Source organism: Tachypleus tridentatus, chromosome 9 (genome assembly GCF_004210375.1).
Source record: "Tachypleus tridentatus isolate NWPU-2018 chromosome 9, ASM421037v1, whole genome shotgun sequence".
Lineage (NCBI taxonomy): Eukaryota > Metazoa > Arthropoda > Merostomata > Xiphosura > Limulidae > Tachypleus > Tachypleus tridentatus.
In genome coordinates this window covers 20,717,288-20,732,929 of record NC_134833.1, presented here as the reverse complement: position 1 = coordinate 20,732,929, position 15,642 = coordinate 20,717,288, and the positions used below count along the sequence as shown (strand labels likewise).

Below are 15,642 nucleotides of genomic sequence, written 5' to 3'. Positions count from 1 at the left end.
GTTATCCACGAATTGCAATGTCTAAATGTTCGTTCCACCAGAGGCTCGTTCATTTAGTCTCGCACGTTATCCATTATATAAATTTATTAATCTTACATTCACCTACAAACAAATCTAGTGGAACTTCCTATTACACTGTGTTCTTATTTCTTTGATCGTAACATATCATACAGGCCTATTAACTCAGTGTATTATAACGTAACATCCAGTAGCAGTAGTCACCTGAAACACGATACTTTTGTTCTTGTAACACGATAATGTTACATTGTGAGTATGTGAAGAAAGCAAATACTGCAAGCGGGCCTATATGTATAAAGTGAGAAGGTAGCCCGAGTCAACAGCCCATGATAAAATTCATGTATTACAAAACCAATATCGAAAAGTATTTCACTAGCATAGATATAGTTGTCATCCATTTTACAAAGTTTCATCATGAATACTCTGTTTAAACAATCTATCAAAGAACAAATATGACTTTGAGATAAACAGAAATAGTTTACAAATCCAGATCAATTTTGAATTTCATGTTTATTTGATATTAAGGTCGTTTATTTTATATAAACAGAAATAACCTGCAAATCCGGGTCGATTTGATTTTCTTATCTGGTTGAAATTAATGTTGTTTACATTAAATAAAAAGAAATAGCCTGGAAATTGAGGTCGATTTTAATTTCATGTTTATTTTGGGTTGTAGTCTTTTATTTTGTGTGGTGAAAAAAGTCAAAAGTTTAAAACAGCAACCAGAGAAACAAGTAAATAGTTACAAATATAAGCGATCTCTTGCAATGTACGTGAACTGGACAGTCTGCAGGGTAACTGAAGAGAAAAGAGTTAGATTACACTATACAGAGGTAGGGTTGAATGACATGAATGATAAAGCATGTGATATAATAAAAGATACCAGCCATGATGCTGTTCACACAGGTACTAATGACATCAGCTCTCTCTACAAAAATATTGAATATAAGACTAAATAGGCGATAATTTTATTGGAGCATGTCACCGGTCATGTCTCGTTTGGATTCTTTTTTGGCTCTTTATTGTTGTTGTTGTTGTTTTAAATTAAGCACAAAGCTACACAATGAGCTATCTGTGCTCTGCCCACCACGGATATCGAAACCTGGGTTTTAGCGTTATAAGTCCGTAAACCTACCGCTGAGCCACTGGAGATCTTTTGACTCTTTAATATAAATAATAGCTCTTTGTAGTTATCTTTCAAAAACTAAACAACAACAACAAGAACTGAATTTCCAATTAATTTGAAAACACGGTACTCAGAGTCTCTGGTTATGTTTGAAAATCTTTATAAAATTCAAAAAAAAAAGCATGTTGCTTTTCCTGAGGAAAACGGCCCCGTTTATTTTTTCTATTCAATTAGTTTGTTAAATATTTGAATTTAGGTTTGTGTTATTTTTAAACACTTTAAGTGTGACTTAATGATTAATAAACAATATAATTTTAAGTAAACATTCTATTAAGATTATTATTGTATAGTTTCTTTATATTTGAAAATGTTATTTTATACTCACCGACGTTTTATAAGTATTTGAATTAATATATTAAATCTTCAAACGAACCTTTAGGACTGGGTTCCATGAGACCAAGGTAGAATGTTCCTTGTCTTACCACAATTTCATGAGCAATGATTGCAAAGGAGTAGACATCTCCTTTTTGCGTGCCCTCTGGTGGTGGATTAGACATACGCAATAGTTCGGGAGCTGTCCACAGTTTTCCTAGGCGTTTTAAAATTGTATCAGAAAAGAGGAAACATTGTTCAATGTCCTATATTTAATATCATGGCAAATGTACATACTCACAAATACAGTATAATTCCAACAGTTTTTTTTTCATTTTGTCGGGCTGTTGAAGTCAGGTTTTGTCCACGAGTTACTTATAAGATGAAATAACTTTAAATTGTAAAACTGAAGTATGAGACGTAAACCAAACTTGTAGTTTTTGGACAATAACAAAATATTGGTTGATAAAAAAATGTTTATCTTCAAATTGTTGTTGATAACTAATTTGTTTTTATATAAACTTTTATTCCGAGTACATTCGAAGTTTTGAGTAAAAGAAATACAGGCGATGCAACAGGTGAAAGACCGAGTAAATTTTGAGGTGGTAAACAGGCTTCAAAAAGTCAACAGAGTAAAGACAGTGTATTTACGGGTCATTCTTTAATGTGACAGTGCAGTGTGGTGAGTAAAGATGTGGAGGGATGTAGCAAAAAATGTTTTATAGATTTAAACTTAACTGAGAGGTTTTTCAACTACGTGATTTAAAAATGATACTAGAAAACATTGGGGAAGGTGTAACTAAGAAGTGTGTGATGATGATGAGGGACGATGGAAGACATTGGGGAAGATGTAACTAAGAAGTGTGTGATGATGAGGGACGATGGAAGACATTGGGGAAGGTGTAACTGAGAAGTGTGTGATGATGATGAGGGACGATGGAAGACATTGGGGAAGAGGTAACTAAGAAGTGTGTGATGATGATGAGGGACGATGGAAGACACTGGGGAAGAGGTAACTAAGAAGTGTGTGATGATGACGAGGGACGATGGAAGACACTGGGGAAGGTGTAACTAAGAAGTGTGTGATGATGAGGACGATGGAAGACACTGGGGAAGGTGTAACTAAGAAGTGTGTGATGATGATGAGGGACGATGGAAGACACTGGGGAAGGTGTAACTAAGAAGTGTGATGATGATGAGGACGATGGAAGACATTGGGGAAGATGTAACTAAGAAGTGTGTGATGATGATGAGGGACGATGGAAGACATTGGGGAAGATGTAACTAAGAAGTGTGTGATGATGATGAGGGACGATGGAAGACATTGGGGAAGATGTAACTAAGAAGTGTGTGATGATGATGAGGGACGATGGAAGACATTGGGGAAGATGTAACTAAGAAGTGTGTGATGATGATGAGGGACGATGGAAGACATTGGGGAAGATGTAACTGAAAAGTGTGTGATAATCGTAAAGAAGACATCTGCTGTTTTGAATAAATAAAAATTCTTAACTCATTAAAAACCAATCAGCAAATTTTGGTTGAATACACTCAATCGCTCAGTAAACGTCAGTCTGCAGTGAAACAGAAACCGACAATTTGATTCAATCCGTTATACCCAACATAAAAGTAAAACATTTTCATTCCTTCTTCAGAGTTGTATTGATAAATAGTTATGAGTTTATCAGATTATTAGTAATCAATAACTTTGAAATCGTATTAATGCAAATCAAACAAGTATAGTTTGTATCCCAAAACGACTGATTTGTTGTGGTATTTCCTTACTGAGTTTAGATAATTAGTAAAATAATCAAGTATTTTATACTCTGTATCATCTTTTTACAACGAAAACTTGAATGTTATGGTTGTTTCTACAGGTTTATAATTATTTTGTTTCCTTGGTTACAGATAGCTTCTACGATTAGACTATACTAGACTCCAAAAATACCCATATCCCAAACTGCACGTTAAGTCCTTCATTTTCAACTTTCAGTTATGTTGTGTTTTCTTACGAAATCATCAGAAGAACAACTACAAAATCGTATGACTGACTATCCACCACATCATGTTTTACACCATGTAAATATTGAGTTTATAGATTTCTTTCGTTTCTTTTTTTTTTATGAAAGTTGAGGCATTAATTCTATGTTTGACCGTACCCTGTGCTACGAATTTCAGTTTCACCTATTTAAGGTTCATCAACAAACAAAAAAACTACAGTTAACGTCGCATATGGGTGTATGTTTTATTTATAGCAAAGCCATATCGGGCTATCCGCTGAGCCAACCGAGGGGACTCGAACCCCTGATTTTAGCGTTGTAAATCCGTAAACGTACCGCTGTACTAGCTGGGGGCGTTTAAATGGGGAATTAAATCCCACTATGTCGGTTTGACTACTCCATGCTGTTTATTCACAGGCGCGATCTCACTACTGCACGGCGCGGGAACTTTTGCCTGCTGCGTTTCCATCCTGGGCCGGTTCGCTCCTCATTAGTCAACTCGGGAACCCTCGCCTTCCCGAAGATCACCACATCGATGCAGAGCTTAGTGCGGACGCCCGATCCACATAAGTTAGTACACGGCAGATCTCCCAACCTCAAACCGTCCACCAACTTCGGCCTCTAAGTAGCTGGATTACAGGAGAACGCCACAACCCCCAGCCTCGTATATGGTATCTTTAATTTAACCTTTGGTGAAGAAGGAAATAAGTCTGTGAGGTACGTGTAGAATATTAAACGGTTGGTCCGCTATATAATATCGAATAATAAACTAGACACAATGCCATAATATCATTCACACAGCTATTTAAGTTAGTCTGCTGCATGATGAATTGAAAAGGATTCCAAATGTTTAATTTTATTAATTGTCTTAATTTTATAAGATCCAGATAACACAGCATAAAAATAGTTTGTTTGTTTTGGAATTTCGCACTCGAGGACTATCTGTGCTAACCGTCCCTAATTTAGCAGTGTAAGACCAGAGGGAAGGCAGCTAGTCATCACCACCCACCGCCAACTCTTGGGCTACTCTTTTACCAACGAATAGTGGGATTGACCGTCACATTATACGCCCCCACGCCTGGGAGGGCGAGCATGTTTAGCGCGACGCGGGCGCGAACCCGCGACCCTCGGATTACGAGTCGTACGCCTTACGCGCTTGGCCATGCCGGGCCCATAACAATAGTTACAAACATATTTTCATGTTTTCTGAGTAGCTTTCCTTCGACCCATGTACTTCGACTGTACCCTCAAAATATAAAGAGTCAAACATGTTTTATGTAACGACTGTATTAAACCTGTTATATTATCACTAGAAACTAGAACAACTGCAGTTTGTTTTCTTTTTATTAAAAGAGAACTCACTTCTCCAGTAGGTATTCGAATCCAGGTGTTCATTCTCTTTGTAAATTCGAAAACCGTGGAGACCAAAGCCCTTGATCTTCAATACGAATCTACTGTCAACCACGCAATTGGGTGACTTGAGGTTACCATGGGAACGTATTTCGCTGCTGTGTAAGTAAGTCATACCCTGGTATAATAAAGAAATTTAAACGTTCAATCTTACTTCTGTATACCAACAACGTTCTAAGCCTATAGACACCGTTGGTTTTTTTCGGAGAGGGCGCAAAATTTAAAGTATTGCTACATCTGGCAAAATAATTCATATCTGGCTTACAAATGGAACAAAAATTAATACAATGTAGATACTATCTTTTGTAACAGACAATGATTGGTGCAATGTTTGTGACGTTATAATTGAATTTTTAACAAAGATTTGATATCGTAACGATACATTTAATGTTGTATTATCTCGTCACAAGTCAAAACCAAATCTGATAATTTAGCTTCTACAGAGGAACTAAATCTTACAATAAATCACTTAACTTTAGATGTCACACCAATGCCAGAAAAATCTTTCAGAGTTGATTTTAATAAAAAGGAAAAACACAATCAGACATTACTTGAAGGTGGTTTTTACGCATTAGAACGATACTGCGACGTTGAGCAATAGTTATGATGACTTAAGGAAAAACAAACAAACTCTTAAACGTTTTATAATTTACAAAAATAAAACTGTTATAAATTTTAACTTTTCTTATCTTCAAGCAAAACTTATTATGCTGAACTGAACCAAAACCTTGAATGTCATTTATCACTCCAGCGAGCAAATCATATTGAAAGGTTTGAAGTTTTTAATACGTTTTATCCAAACTGAGGATTATTACGTATTCGTGTTATTAGGTTTATATTACATATTATACACTTACCTTTATTATATCATGCATAAGTGAGTACCGGAACATCCAATCAAGTTTTATTTCGTCATTTTCCAAGATATCCTTACAGGAAATATGAAAAAAAGCAAAAACGAATCTTACACCCAGAGGTAGGACAGTAAAAGAGAATATCCATAATTCGTCTTCTAGGACTTTCAATTCACTCTGATTTTTCAATAAGTACACATTATTACTTGGTTCCTGGTTTCATTAGTGAAATACATCCAAAAAACAACATCAAAATAAACTGTTTGGAAGCATTGTTCCCATAAGATTTTAACGTAATGTTTCGTAACTCTAATAACACAAGCCTGCTATTGTTTAATCGTCTTGAAATGTTTATATGTTCTATAGTAATTCCTGTACTCTGAATCCGGATATGATATCCATTTTTTTTCCCATTACGTACAGATTTTTTCGAAAAAAAAGATTCTTGTGTAATTTTAAAAAAAGTTAATAATTTTCATCGAAATCTGGTCACATTTTGTTGCGCTTAAAATGTTTACAACCACTGGCTGTAGATTTCTCTAGACCAATCGCGACGTGAGAGTTGTTATCAATCGTTCTAGAACCGAAACATAACAAACATAATGATAAAAAATATTCATCGTGGTAAACGAAACAATAATTTGATCTAAGTACGAGTCTGTTATTTCGATTTATAAAAAAATCCTAACGTGATAGAGAAAAATGAGTATTATTTTCGAAAACTAGAAAGTTTAATTGTGGAAAATATGTTACTAAAACCAAAATAACTTTTACGAAGCATACATTCGTAGGCCTCTGGGTAATCCAGGTAAAGGCCATGTGGATTTTAGAGAGAAAATACAATAAAACAAATGAGGCCTGCTCTTTTTGTTCCTCCCATCACACCAAACATTCTTGCCCTTTCAGCTGTAGGGGCGTTATAACGTCACGGTCAATCCCATTATTTGTTGGTAAAAGTTTGTTTGTTTGTTTTTTGAATTTCGCACAAAGCTACTCGAGAGCTATCTGTGCTAGCCGTCCCTAATTTAGCAGTGTAAGACTAGAGGGAAGGCAGCTAGTCATCACCACCCACCGCCAACTCTTGGGCTACTCTTTTACCAACGAATAGTGGGATTGACCGTCACATTATAACGCCCCCACAGCTGAAAGGACGAGCATGTTTGGCGCGACAGGGTTGCGAACCTGCGACCCTCAGATTACGAGTCGAGTGCCTTAACACGCTTGGCCACAAACAAAAGTTGAACGCAAACCAACACAATGGTCTATCTGTGCCCTGCCCACCACGAGTATAGAAACCCGTATTCTAGCGTTGTAAATCCGCAGACATAACGCTGCGTCACTGGGGTGGGATGGAAGAGATATTAGGGTTTCTTGGATCAATAGTACACATGAAGGGAGGGGCATTTCGAAAAGAGATATGACAATTACTGTCTGAAGTTCATTTGTAATTCGAGCAAATCATTGTTAAACTAATTCCAGGAATTCAGATTTCTTGGAAAGATCAGAAAGTGACAAAACATTTAACTGCCTTTACATTTGGAGATGTCATGGGTTAGGGCTCTCGACTCCTAATCTGTCGGCCGTCAGTTCGAATCTTCGTCATTGAACATACATGCCTTTTGAGCTGTGGAGATGCTGAAGAGTGACGCCTCATCACACTGTTGGTTGGTAAAAGAGTAGCTAAAGAGGTGACGGCGTAGACTATCTGTCTTTCCTCTAGTATTTTACTGCTACATTAGGGACGGCGCAGATAACCTTCGAGTAGCTCAGCGCAATACTTAAAACAAACCAAACCAGCCTTTACATTTTAGTGATGGAACACAATGTACTAATGTTACATCACAATTTTCGAACATAATGTTTATTGAATATATTCTTTCCAGTAAAGCGGAAAAACAACAGCAACTGATATCTATAGTTCTTCAGTATCCACCACCTTTACGTGTTCTAATTAATTTTTTAGTTGGAGCCGTCGAAATGTGATACACTTCTTTCCTTATAATAAAAAAAAAAGATGGAGAAAAAATAATAGTATCATAGTTTCAGAATTACAAAGATTAGATTATAGAAGCCATAAGTTATCCAAAGCTACAAAACTTCAATTAGTGAACACAAGATGGCCAATTAATTACTTACTTGTAGACTTCCTTTAGGACAGTATTCCGTTACCAAGCAACAGTGAGGGAGGTCGATGCACGCTCCAATAAATCGCACAATGTGGTCATGTTGTAGATCTTTCATCTGTTACCCACAACATAAAATATCAACACTTAGAATAACGTTCGCCAATAAATAATCTAAGAACATAATTGGGAAAGCTAGAAAAGACGCGATGAATGATGATGGCTGAATAATAACAGATTGCAAATATTTTATTTTCGGTCGTGTGAGGCATGAAAGTAAAGTAGCAAGTATTTCATCTTGACTTGAGCCACCTATCGGCCAGTAAATAAATCAAGATGGGTACAAACTTGACATAATGAATTTAATGTATTCTTTTGATAGAAATTATGACCAAACTGTACAGTTACATCGGTATTCGTAATTTAAACATGAACTTACAAAACTTGTAAGATTACTTATCATTTATGCTATAGTCTTGAATTTAAAAATTTTACGACATAGATCACGGAATTTATCTCGTATATAAAATACCTTTTATTAACAGTATATTATTTAATTTTTAAGCAAGATTGGAAAAAACTAGTTAAGCGATTTACGAGAAGCATATTAACGTGGACTGTTTTATGTGTAAAGGAAAACGAATTAAAAAATCAAACTGTTTTTTTTATGTAACGTATTATGGGGTGAAATAACATTAATATTTGATATACAATTTGACTGCAAGTGTAAATTATTGCAAAACGTCCTACCAAACATTCTGTTTGAATCCCCAGAACTTTGAACTCAATTTCTGGTAGATTATATCACATAATTTGTAATAAAATTACAATGTTAATAAAATGTGTATCATAGAAAAGCCTTGTTAGGGTTAAAAGTTTCGGCTGTTATTGTCTTAAACTACTTACATTGTAACGATTAGTAAATTAAAACTTTAGATAAAAACTTTCAAGTTAGGAAGCAGTCAAACACATACTTCGTAAAGTCTGGGTTGTTTTAGAAAGTTATTGTCTCGGTCAGTATATTCCATATCATTACTAGTAAAACGTATATAAATAACTTCAGTTGTTAACTAAAATAGAATACGCTGCAAAATATTATTAGTAATTAAAGTGTTGAGTTATTTAGTAACACCATTCGATCATAATGAGCTGGAAGTATACATTTATTTATTAAAAGTAAACACGCAATTGCTGTAAACACTTAATGATAATCGTAGTTGAATAACACGATTGAGTAACAATCATCACTTTGAAATAGGGCCCGGCATGGTCAGGTGGTTAAGGCGATCGACTCGTAATCTGAAAGTCCCGGGTTCGAATCCCGTTGCACCAAACATGCTCGCCTTTTCAACCGTGGGGGTGTTATAAGGTGACGGTCAATCCCACTATTTGTTGGTGAAAAGAGAAGCCCAAGAGTTGGCGGTGGGTGGTGATGACTAGCTGGCCTTCCCTCTAGTCTTACACTGAAAAACTAGGGACGGATAGCGCAGATAGTCCTCGTGTAGCTTTGCGCGAAATTCAAAAACAAACATTTTGAAAAAAAAATTGAAATATAAACTTTAGAAAGACACTTAGAATAATAAAGTTAAAAATTAATTGCTTGTTTGTTAAGCTTTTTATCCTCGCATTGCCAGAGTATTACAACCGGGTTCGTGTGTGTGTGTGTCTATCTGTGTTGCTGCCCGTTTCTCAAAACATTAATAGGCCGATGTACATTAAAAGTATACACAAGATGAAAAGTCAATAAGGGACAGCTATCCCCAAATCTTCTCCAGATCCAAACCTCGATTCTTTTTATAACTGGGAGATCGGGCATGCTTTGCAATTTTCGGTTAATAATTCTGTTAAGTATGTTTGGAGTTGTAACCAAACTTCATGGGTACATTAAGGTTGAGACTCGTCACTGCACCACAAAATGTGGTCCAGGTTGTTCACGTTTCTGGATCTAAGAAAGATCTTCCGAATTTAAGAAGGTGAAATTTGACGCTGTTAAATATAAACATACGACATCTCGAAAAGGAACCCGCGGGGCGAGGATATGGAATAATCTGGTTACTTTTGTTTGTATTTTGATTAGTGTATAACAAAGTTGATGGAATCAAAGGCATTGCTGTAGGAGTTTGTGGTTTCATATATTCTCGAATGAAAACGGTGTTTAATTATGTTTTTGGTCTGAAGGTTCAAAATAGAAAAACGATTTTGTCATAAAAATTGTGATAAAAAATCACATGTCTTTACCTGTTTCTGATTTTTAATACGACATGGATAAATTGAGAGGATTTTGTTTGTTTGTTTGTTTTGGAATTTCGCACAAAGCTACTCGAGGGCTATCTGTGCTAGCCGTCCCTAATTTAGCAGTGTAAGACTAGAGGGAAGGCAGCTAGTCATCACCACCCACCGCCAACTCTTGGGCTACTCTTTTACCAACGAATAGTGGGATTGACCGTCACATTATACACCCCCACGGCTGGGAGGGCGAGCATGTTTTGCGCGACTCGGGCGCGAACCCGCGACCCTCAGATTACGAAGTGCACGCCTTAACGCGCTAGGCCATGCCAGGCCAAATTAAGAGGAATATGGAAGAAAACACCGTCCACAGTTAATGTGATTTCTTATTACAAATTTTAAACCTATTGGTGTCTAAGGGTTATCTATTATTCGGTGTTTAAAACATGATTTTTTCTTACTAGATCTGTTAGTACAAAGTAATAACATGATTTTGTCTTGGCTTTTGTTTGTTGGTTGAATCAGTTCAATGTAGCTACATTACAAACATTTATAATTCTTGGTTAGAGTACATAGAATGGAAATACTCATCAAACAATCTGATCCACTTTGTACAATCACATGTCAGTAAAAACTTACCCTCTTTAGTTCCACTAACAAAGGACGGTTGATATCTATGCGAGGTTTGTTGATAGGCTTAATAGCTACAATGGTTCCCTGAAAACAACAACAACAACTTTTACCTTAAAGCGAACCTTTTAAACTGCAGAAACATTTATTTTGCAAGCCTACCTTACTGTTTAATAAATCGTGGTTCTCGGTCCTATAGATCCTGATAACACGAATTTCAAATAACGCTACATCAAGAAGAAATGGATCATTTATCACTTGGATTATTCCTACTACGTGTAGAATTTTTTTTTTCTATTTCTTTCAACTGGCGGAAATATTGTTTGTAGTATGATGAAGGAATTTAATATATTTTCCTCGTTGTCAAAAGCATTCTTTAAGACACACAAATAGTAAATCTGAAATTTTTATGGTCATTTTTGTTCCTTAGAACCGGAATCCAGAGGTTTAAAAACAGTATAATTCTTGTCTATTTAGAATTTTGGTTACCTTGTAATAACCTGTCCTGATGGATACCTGTCTGTTTAGAGCAGTCAAAACGAACGTGTCCGAAGAGTATTCACTCTATCAAGGAAAGAAACGAACTATTTATAATAACCTTACTAGATAAGTTTCACAACTATTAATATCGGTGCTATTTAGTAACACTGTAATAAGATTACAAATGTGACAACGAAGGTAAGCGACAAACATTAACAAGATGACACGTACTGGAATCATTATAAAAGAGAAATGTATTAGATTTGCCTACATTACATAGTAATAGTAGCGCTGTATTAACTAGCGATTGTAAATAAATCAGAAAGTAAAATAATAAAATACTAAGTAGTAGATCACCCAGTTTTCTTTAGCAATGATATTTTTATCGCACTTAGCTTTTTAACTACACTAACACAGTAAAATAAAATATTTTGATTGTGAAGTATATTTTTAGCCCTAACATATCAGTTCACAGAATAGCTCCAAATTATTTATCAAGTACAAAATAGCTCAGAGCTTCGTCATCTGTTAAGCGATTTAGACTATGGAGGTCAAATCCTTTTGATTGATGTAATAGTTCACGCCTAAGAGCTCATAGATTAATTTGCTCTAATCCTGTCTAAAAGGAATTTCAAACGCCATGGCTAATGAAGATTCCCTCTTGTTAGTCCCGAGAGTATCCATCATAAAGATCGGGATTAGGTAGTCAGTAAATTAGCACATGATGTATACTGTAACAAGATACAACTTGTTATTTTCGATACATAGACGGCTCTTACATGCTTATTGCCGCTAAGCTCCGGAGTTCATGTGATATTCATTTGTTCTAACTTTCATATTTTTTTATGAGTGCAGCTCAAGTTTTACAAAAGTTAATGTTGAGACTCGCTGTCAGCAAATATAATTTGAGCTTTTTTTCATCATTATTAATATTTTTTACAGGATATATGTCCGAGAGATTCGGGTTTGTTGAGAAACAGTTTGATTTTCTGAAGAAGAGACTGTTGTTTTTAGAAAAACAGAAAAAAACAAACAGGAAATCTGACCGTAAAATAATTTTCCAGCATTTGGACGACTCTGATGCAAAGATTCGCAAAGTTTTGACACAAGATGTTACAATGAGATAACTAGGATTTTCCTCTCTTACGTCGTTTCGGGAATTCTTACTATAATGTTTAAAAAGCAATGAGTGATGAGACAGACGTCTTTAGATTGATATTAATAATTATTTAACATGAATCCCATTTCTTAAGAGTCATGGTATAATTTTAAGTATTTCAGACTTTACCTTAAAACAGCTCCAATCTGTAACTGTTGAGACAATTTAACAGGAAGTTTACAAATCTGGAATCTGTGCAGGATAACCAACATTTATTTATTCTGGATGGTCTGGAGTGAATCAGAGAGGATTTGGTAGACATTGTTGGGGAATCTATTTAGCTTAAATAGGTTTTCATGCCATAAGCATTTACTTATGCGATTATTCAATTATCTTCAGTCATACGTTTAGGGCATTACATATTGCCACCAAAACAGTCCATCATTAGTACGGCAAATACGGGTGCGACACGATTGCCATGCTCATACGTTTCGTTTATATGATTTTAAACGAACATCATGTTTCCAGAACAAAGTTTAAGATGGTGCCGTATTTTGAATTTATTCAAAATATGATTTTCTTCAATGAATTTACCAAGGAGACATCGTCATCATTAGGGTCACTAAAAATATACAAAACAAAACTAGATACCATCTTGCGCTAACGTTTTGGCTGTAAATAAACTAAGTAAAACATAAGTTAATTTTGTCTGAGCAGAGAACCACTATTTGAAGTTAGTCATTACATGGCATCAGAAGGTGACAATAATATTCTAATTTTCAGTGTCCTTCTGTATTTTTACAGCTGATCTTCTAAAAGGCAATTGTGTTGATTATTAATTCGGAAATTGCTGACTGTAAGTCGAATCGAATCACTCCATTGGTGTCGTAACATTTCCATTGTTTACAGACATTTTGATTGTTTTAATGTTAATATATTTCCATGTTGTGCTTGTAAGGAAATACCCTGTCGACATATCAGAAGTAAACAGTTTTCGAACGGTCAGTAAACAATTTCTTTTTTTCCTGAGATGAATAGATTCCAATAATCCCAACGACAGTTTGGTAGAATATCTGTGAGTACACCCATTATTTAAGTTCCAGTTTTGTTTTGTCTAATGTGTCACCAGGTAGTAAATTGAATAGAAACCAGATCGCGTGCTAAATCTCACTTATATGATACAGTTATACGTTTCCATCTGTTCTTGCAACATCATAGACTGAAACTGATGTATTGTAAAGAATATTGATCCAGTCGCTGTGTAACAAAAGTCGTACTTTTAGGGTTTTACACTAACAAATGTTTCGAGAAAAATCCACGTTCTAATCAGTTAATCTCCAAGCAAAGAGCCGCATCGTAATTATACTGAACGTTAACGAGGCGAGACTAGTAGAAGTTCCAAACGTTTCTATTTGAGTGGATAATATAGAAGAAATAAAACTAGCTTAATAAACCTGGTGCTACAACAATAGGATAAACTGGGCACCTCCTCTGCCCAAAAGAAAATTATCTATAATTTTAAAGTAAATGTTATCAGACACCCTTTATTTTTTTAATTATTTTAAGAATGAAAAATGACACGAACATCTTATGTGTATCTTTTACATGCAAGAAACAGACTTACCGCATGACTGATTCGAGTCAAGCTTCTTCTCGATTCTAAGCCTTTCAGTTCGTTTGGAGCTGTTGTTATATCATCCCATTTTATCTTCCAAGTCATGGATGCTAATTCAGCTTCTAACTTGAAGTGTCTGATGGGAAGAGTCAAAAGGTGTGAAAACTCTAACTCTTGACTCTGTATCAGTAATCTAACAAAATTGGTAAGTAATTTGTTATTGGAATTAATTTAGTGCTGCAAGAAACGTGATCAGCGAACTTATCTCCCTGGCAAAATCAAAATAATAAAGCAAACACAGCCCTAATACTGATCTATAATAATCGAGATCCAAATTTCTAATACAAAACTACAGGGTTATTAAACACGATATTCGAGAGTATTTAAGGCTACAGTGGAAGAAATACAGATTGCGAAAAACTGAAGAAAACGCGCATTTTTTTCTGTATTCAGAAACCAAAACTATTATGTTGTATTTATGAATAGTCAGAGAAATTTTTAAATTTTAAATATAAGATATATAACACCTGTCATGCACATTTCGCTATTAAAGTTCGAATTGTTTGTATATTATCGTGCAAAGCTAGCAGTTCTTAATTTTGAAAAGTTGCATGAGTAGGAAACTCTGGGGCTATTCTAGTCTGACTGAGTAGTAGAATTTGACTGTTACTGGTATAACACACCGACGGCCACAAGGTGCGGAGTACGATGTTTTTTCCAGAGGTAACGGGACGAAAACCATGCACCTCAGATTCATAATTAGGCACGTTAATCACTGTTCGACATACATTACTGTGTTAGATGTATACTACTGACATATTTAAAAGAAAAGTGTTTCATTCTCAATTAACAATAAAATTTATTCGGTTTTGAATCTCAACATAATTTATTATATTCAACGTATACAAACTAATATAATTAAGAGTTTTGAAAGTAGCACAGATCACATAGTTCGTTAAAATATTGTAACTGCTTCTTTTTGTATTGATTGTACGTGATAATTCACATGCTTGTTGAGAAATAGCTTTAATGGTTTACGAGAGAAATTATGCCAAAATAATTCTGTCAGGTCTACTAAAACGTTGTTCGGAAATTATAATTTCTTTCACGTGTTACTTCTAACAACGCACTGCATTTCTGAACATTAGATACATTCTCGTTCTAATTACGTAGGCTTTATCTATGTATTAAAATTAAATATGGGCTCGGCATGGCCAGGTGGTTAAGGCAATCGATTCGTAATCCGAGGGTCGCGGGTTCGAGTACCCCTCGCACCAAACATGCTCGCCCTTTCAGCCGTGGGGACGTTATAATGTTACGATTAATCCCACTATTCGTTGGTAAAAGAGTAGCTCAAGAGTTGGAGGTGGGTGGTGATGATTAGCTGCCTTCCCCTAGTCTTACACTGCTAAACTAGGAACGTATAGCGCAGATAGCCCTTGAGTACCTTTCTGCAAATTCAAAGCAAACAAACAAATTATATTTGTTACGATTTTCAAATCACAAACTTACTTGTCTAATTTTTTAAAAGTATCTCCGAATATCTGTACAAGTTGACATTCACTTAACCATTAATATTTTTACTAGAAGTTTAACAACATTTATTTAAATGTGTAAAAAAGAACAACAACGATACTTCCACGCAATCACAAAAATAAACAACAAATGAACCATAAATACACAGAAAGC

The 15,642-nt window shown here is 35.3% G+C and overlaps 1 protein-coding gene across 1 annotated transcript in view; it reads right to left on the bottom strand.

The window, feature by feature from the left end:
* Positions 1-15,642, bottom strand: part of LOC143224817 (atrial natriuretic peptide receptor 1-like) — a 65,949-nt gene that overhangs the window by 33,619 nt on the left and 16,688 nt on the right. The window contains exons 6-12 of the mRNA XM_076453153.1: positions 13,963-14,089; positions 11,249-11,323; positions 10,769-10,846; positions 7,917-8,021; positions 5,784-5,855; positions 4,879-5,044; positions 1,578-1,733 (exon numbers count right to left, since the gene is read on the bottom strand). Of these exons, the coding sequence (XP_076309268.1) occupies positions 1,578-1,733; positions 4,879-5,044; positions 5,784-5,855; positions 7,917-8,021; positions 10,769-10,846; positions 11,249-11,323; positions 13,963-14,089 (779 nt within the window). The remainder of the gene's footprint in view (positions 1-1,577; positions 1,734-4,878; positions 5,045-5,783; positions 5,856-7,916; positions 8,022-10,768; positions 10,847-11,248; positions 11,324-13,962; positions 14,090-15,642) is intronic.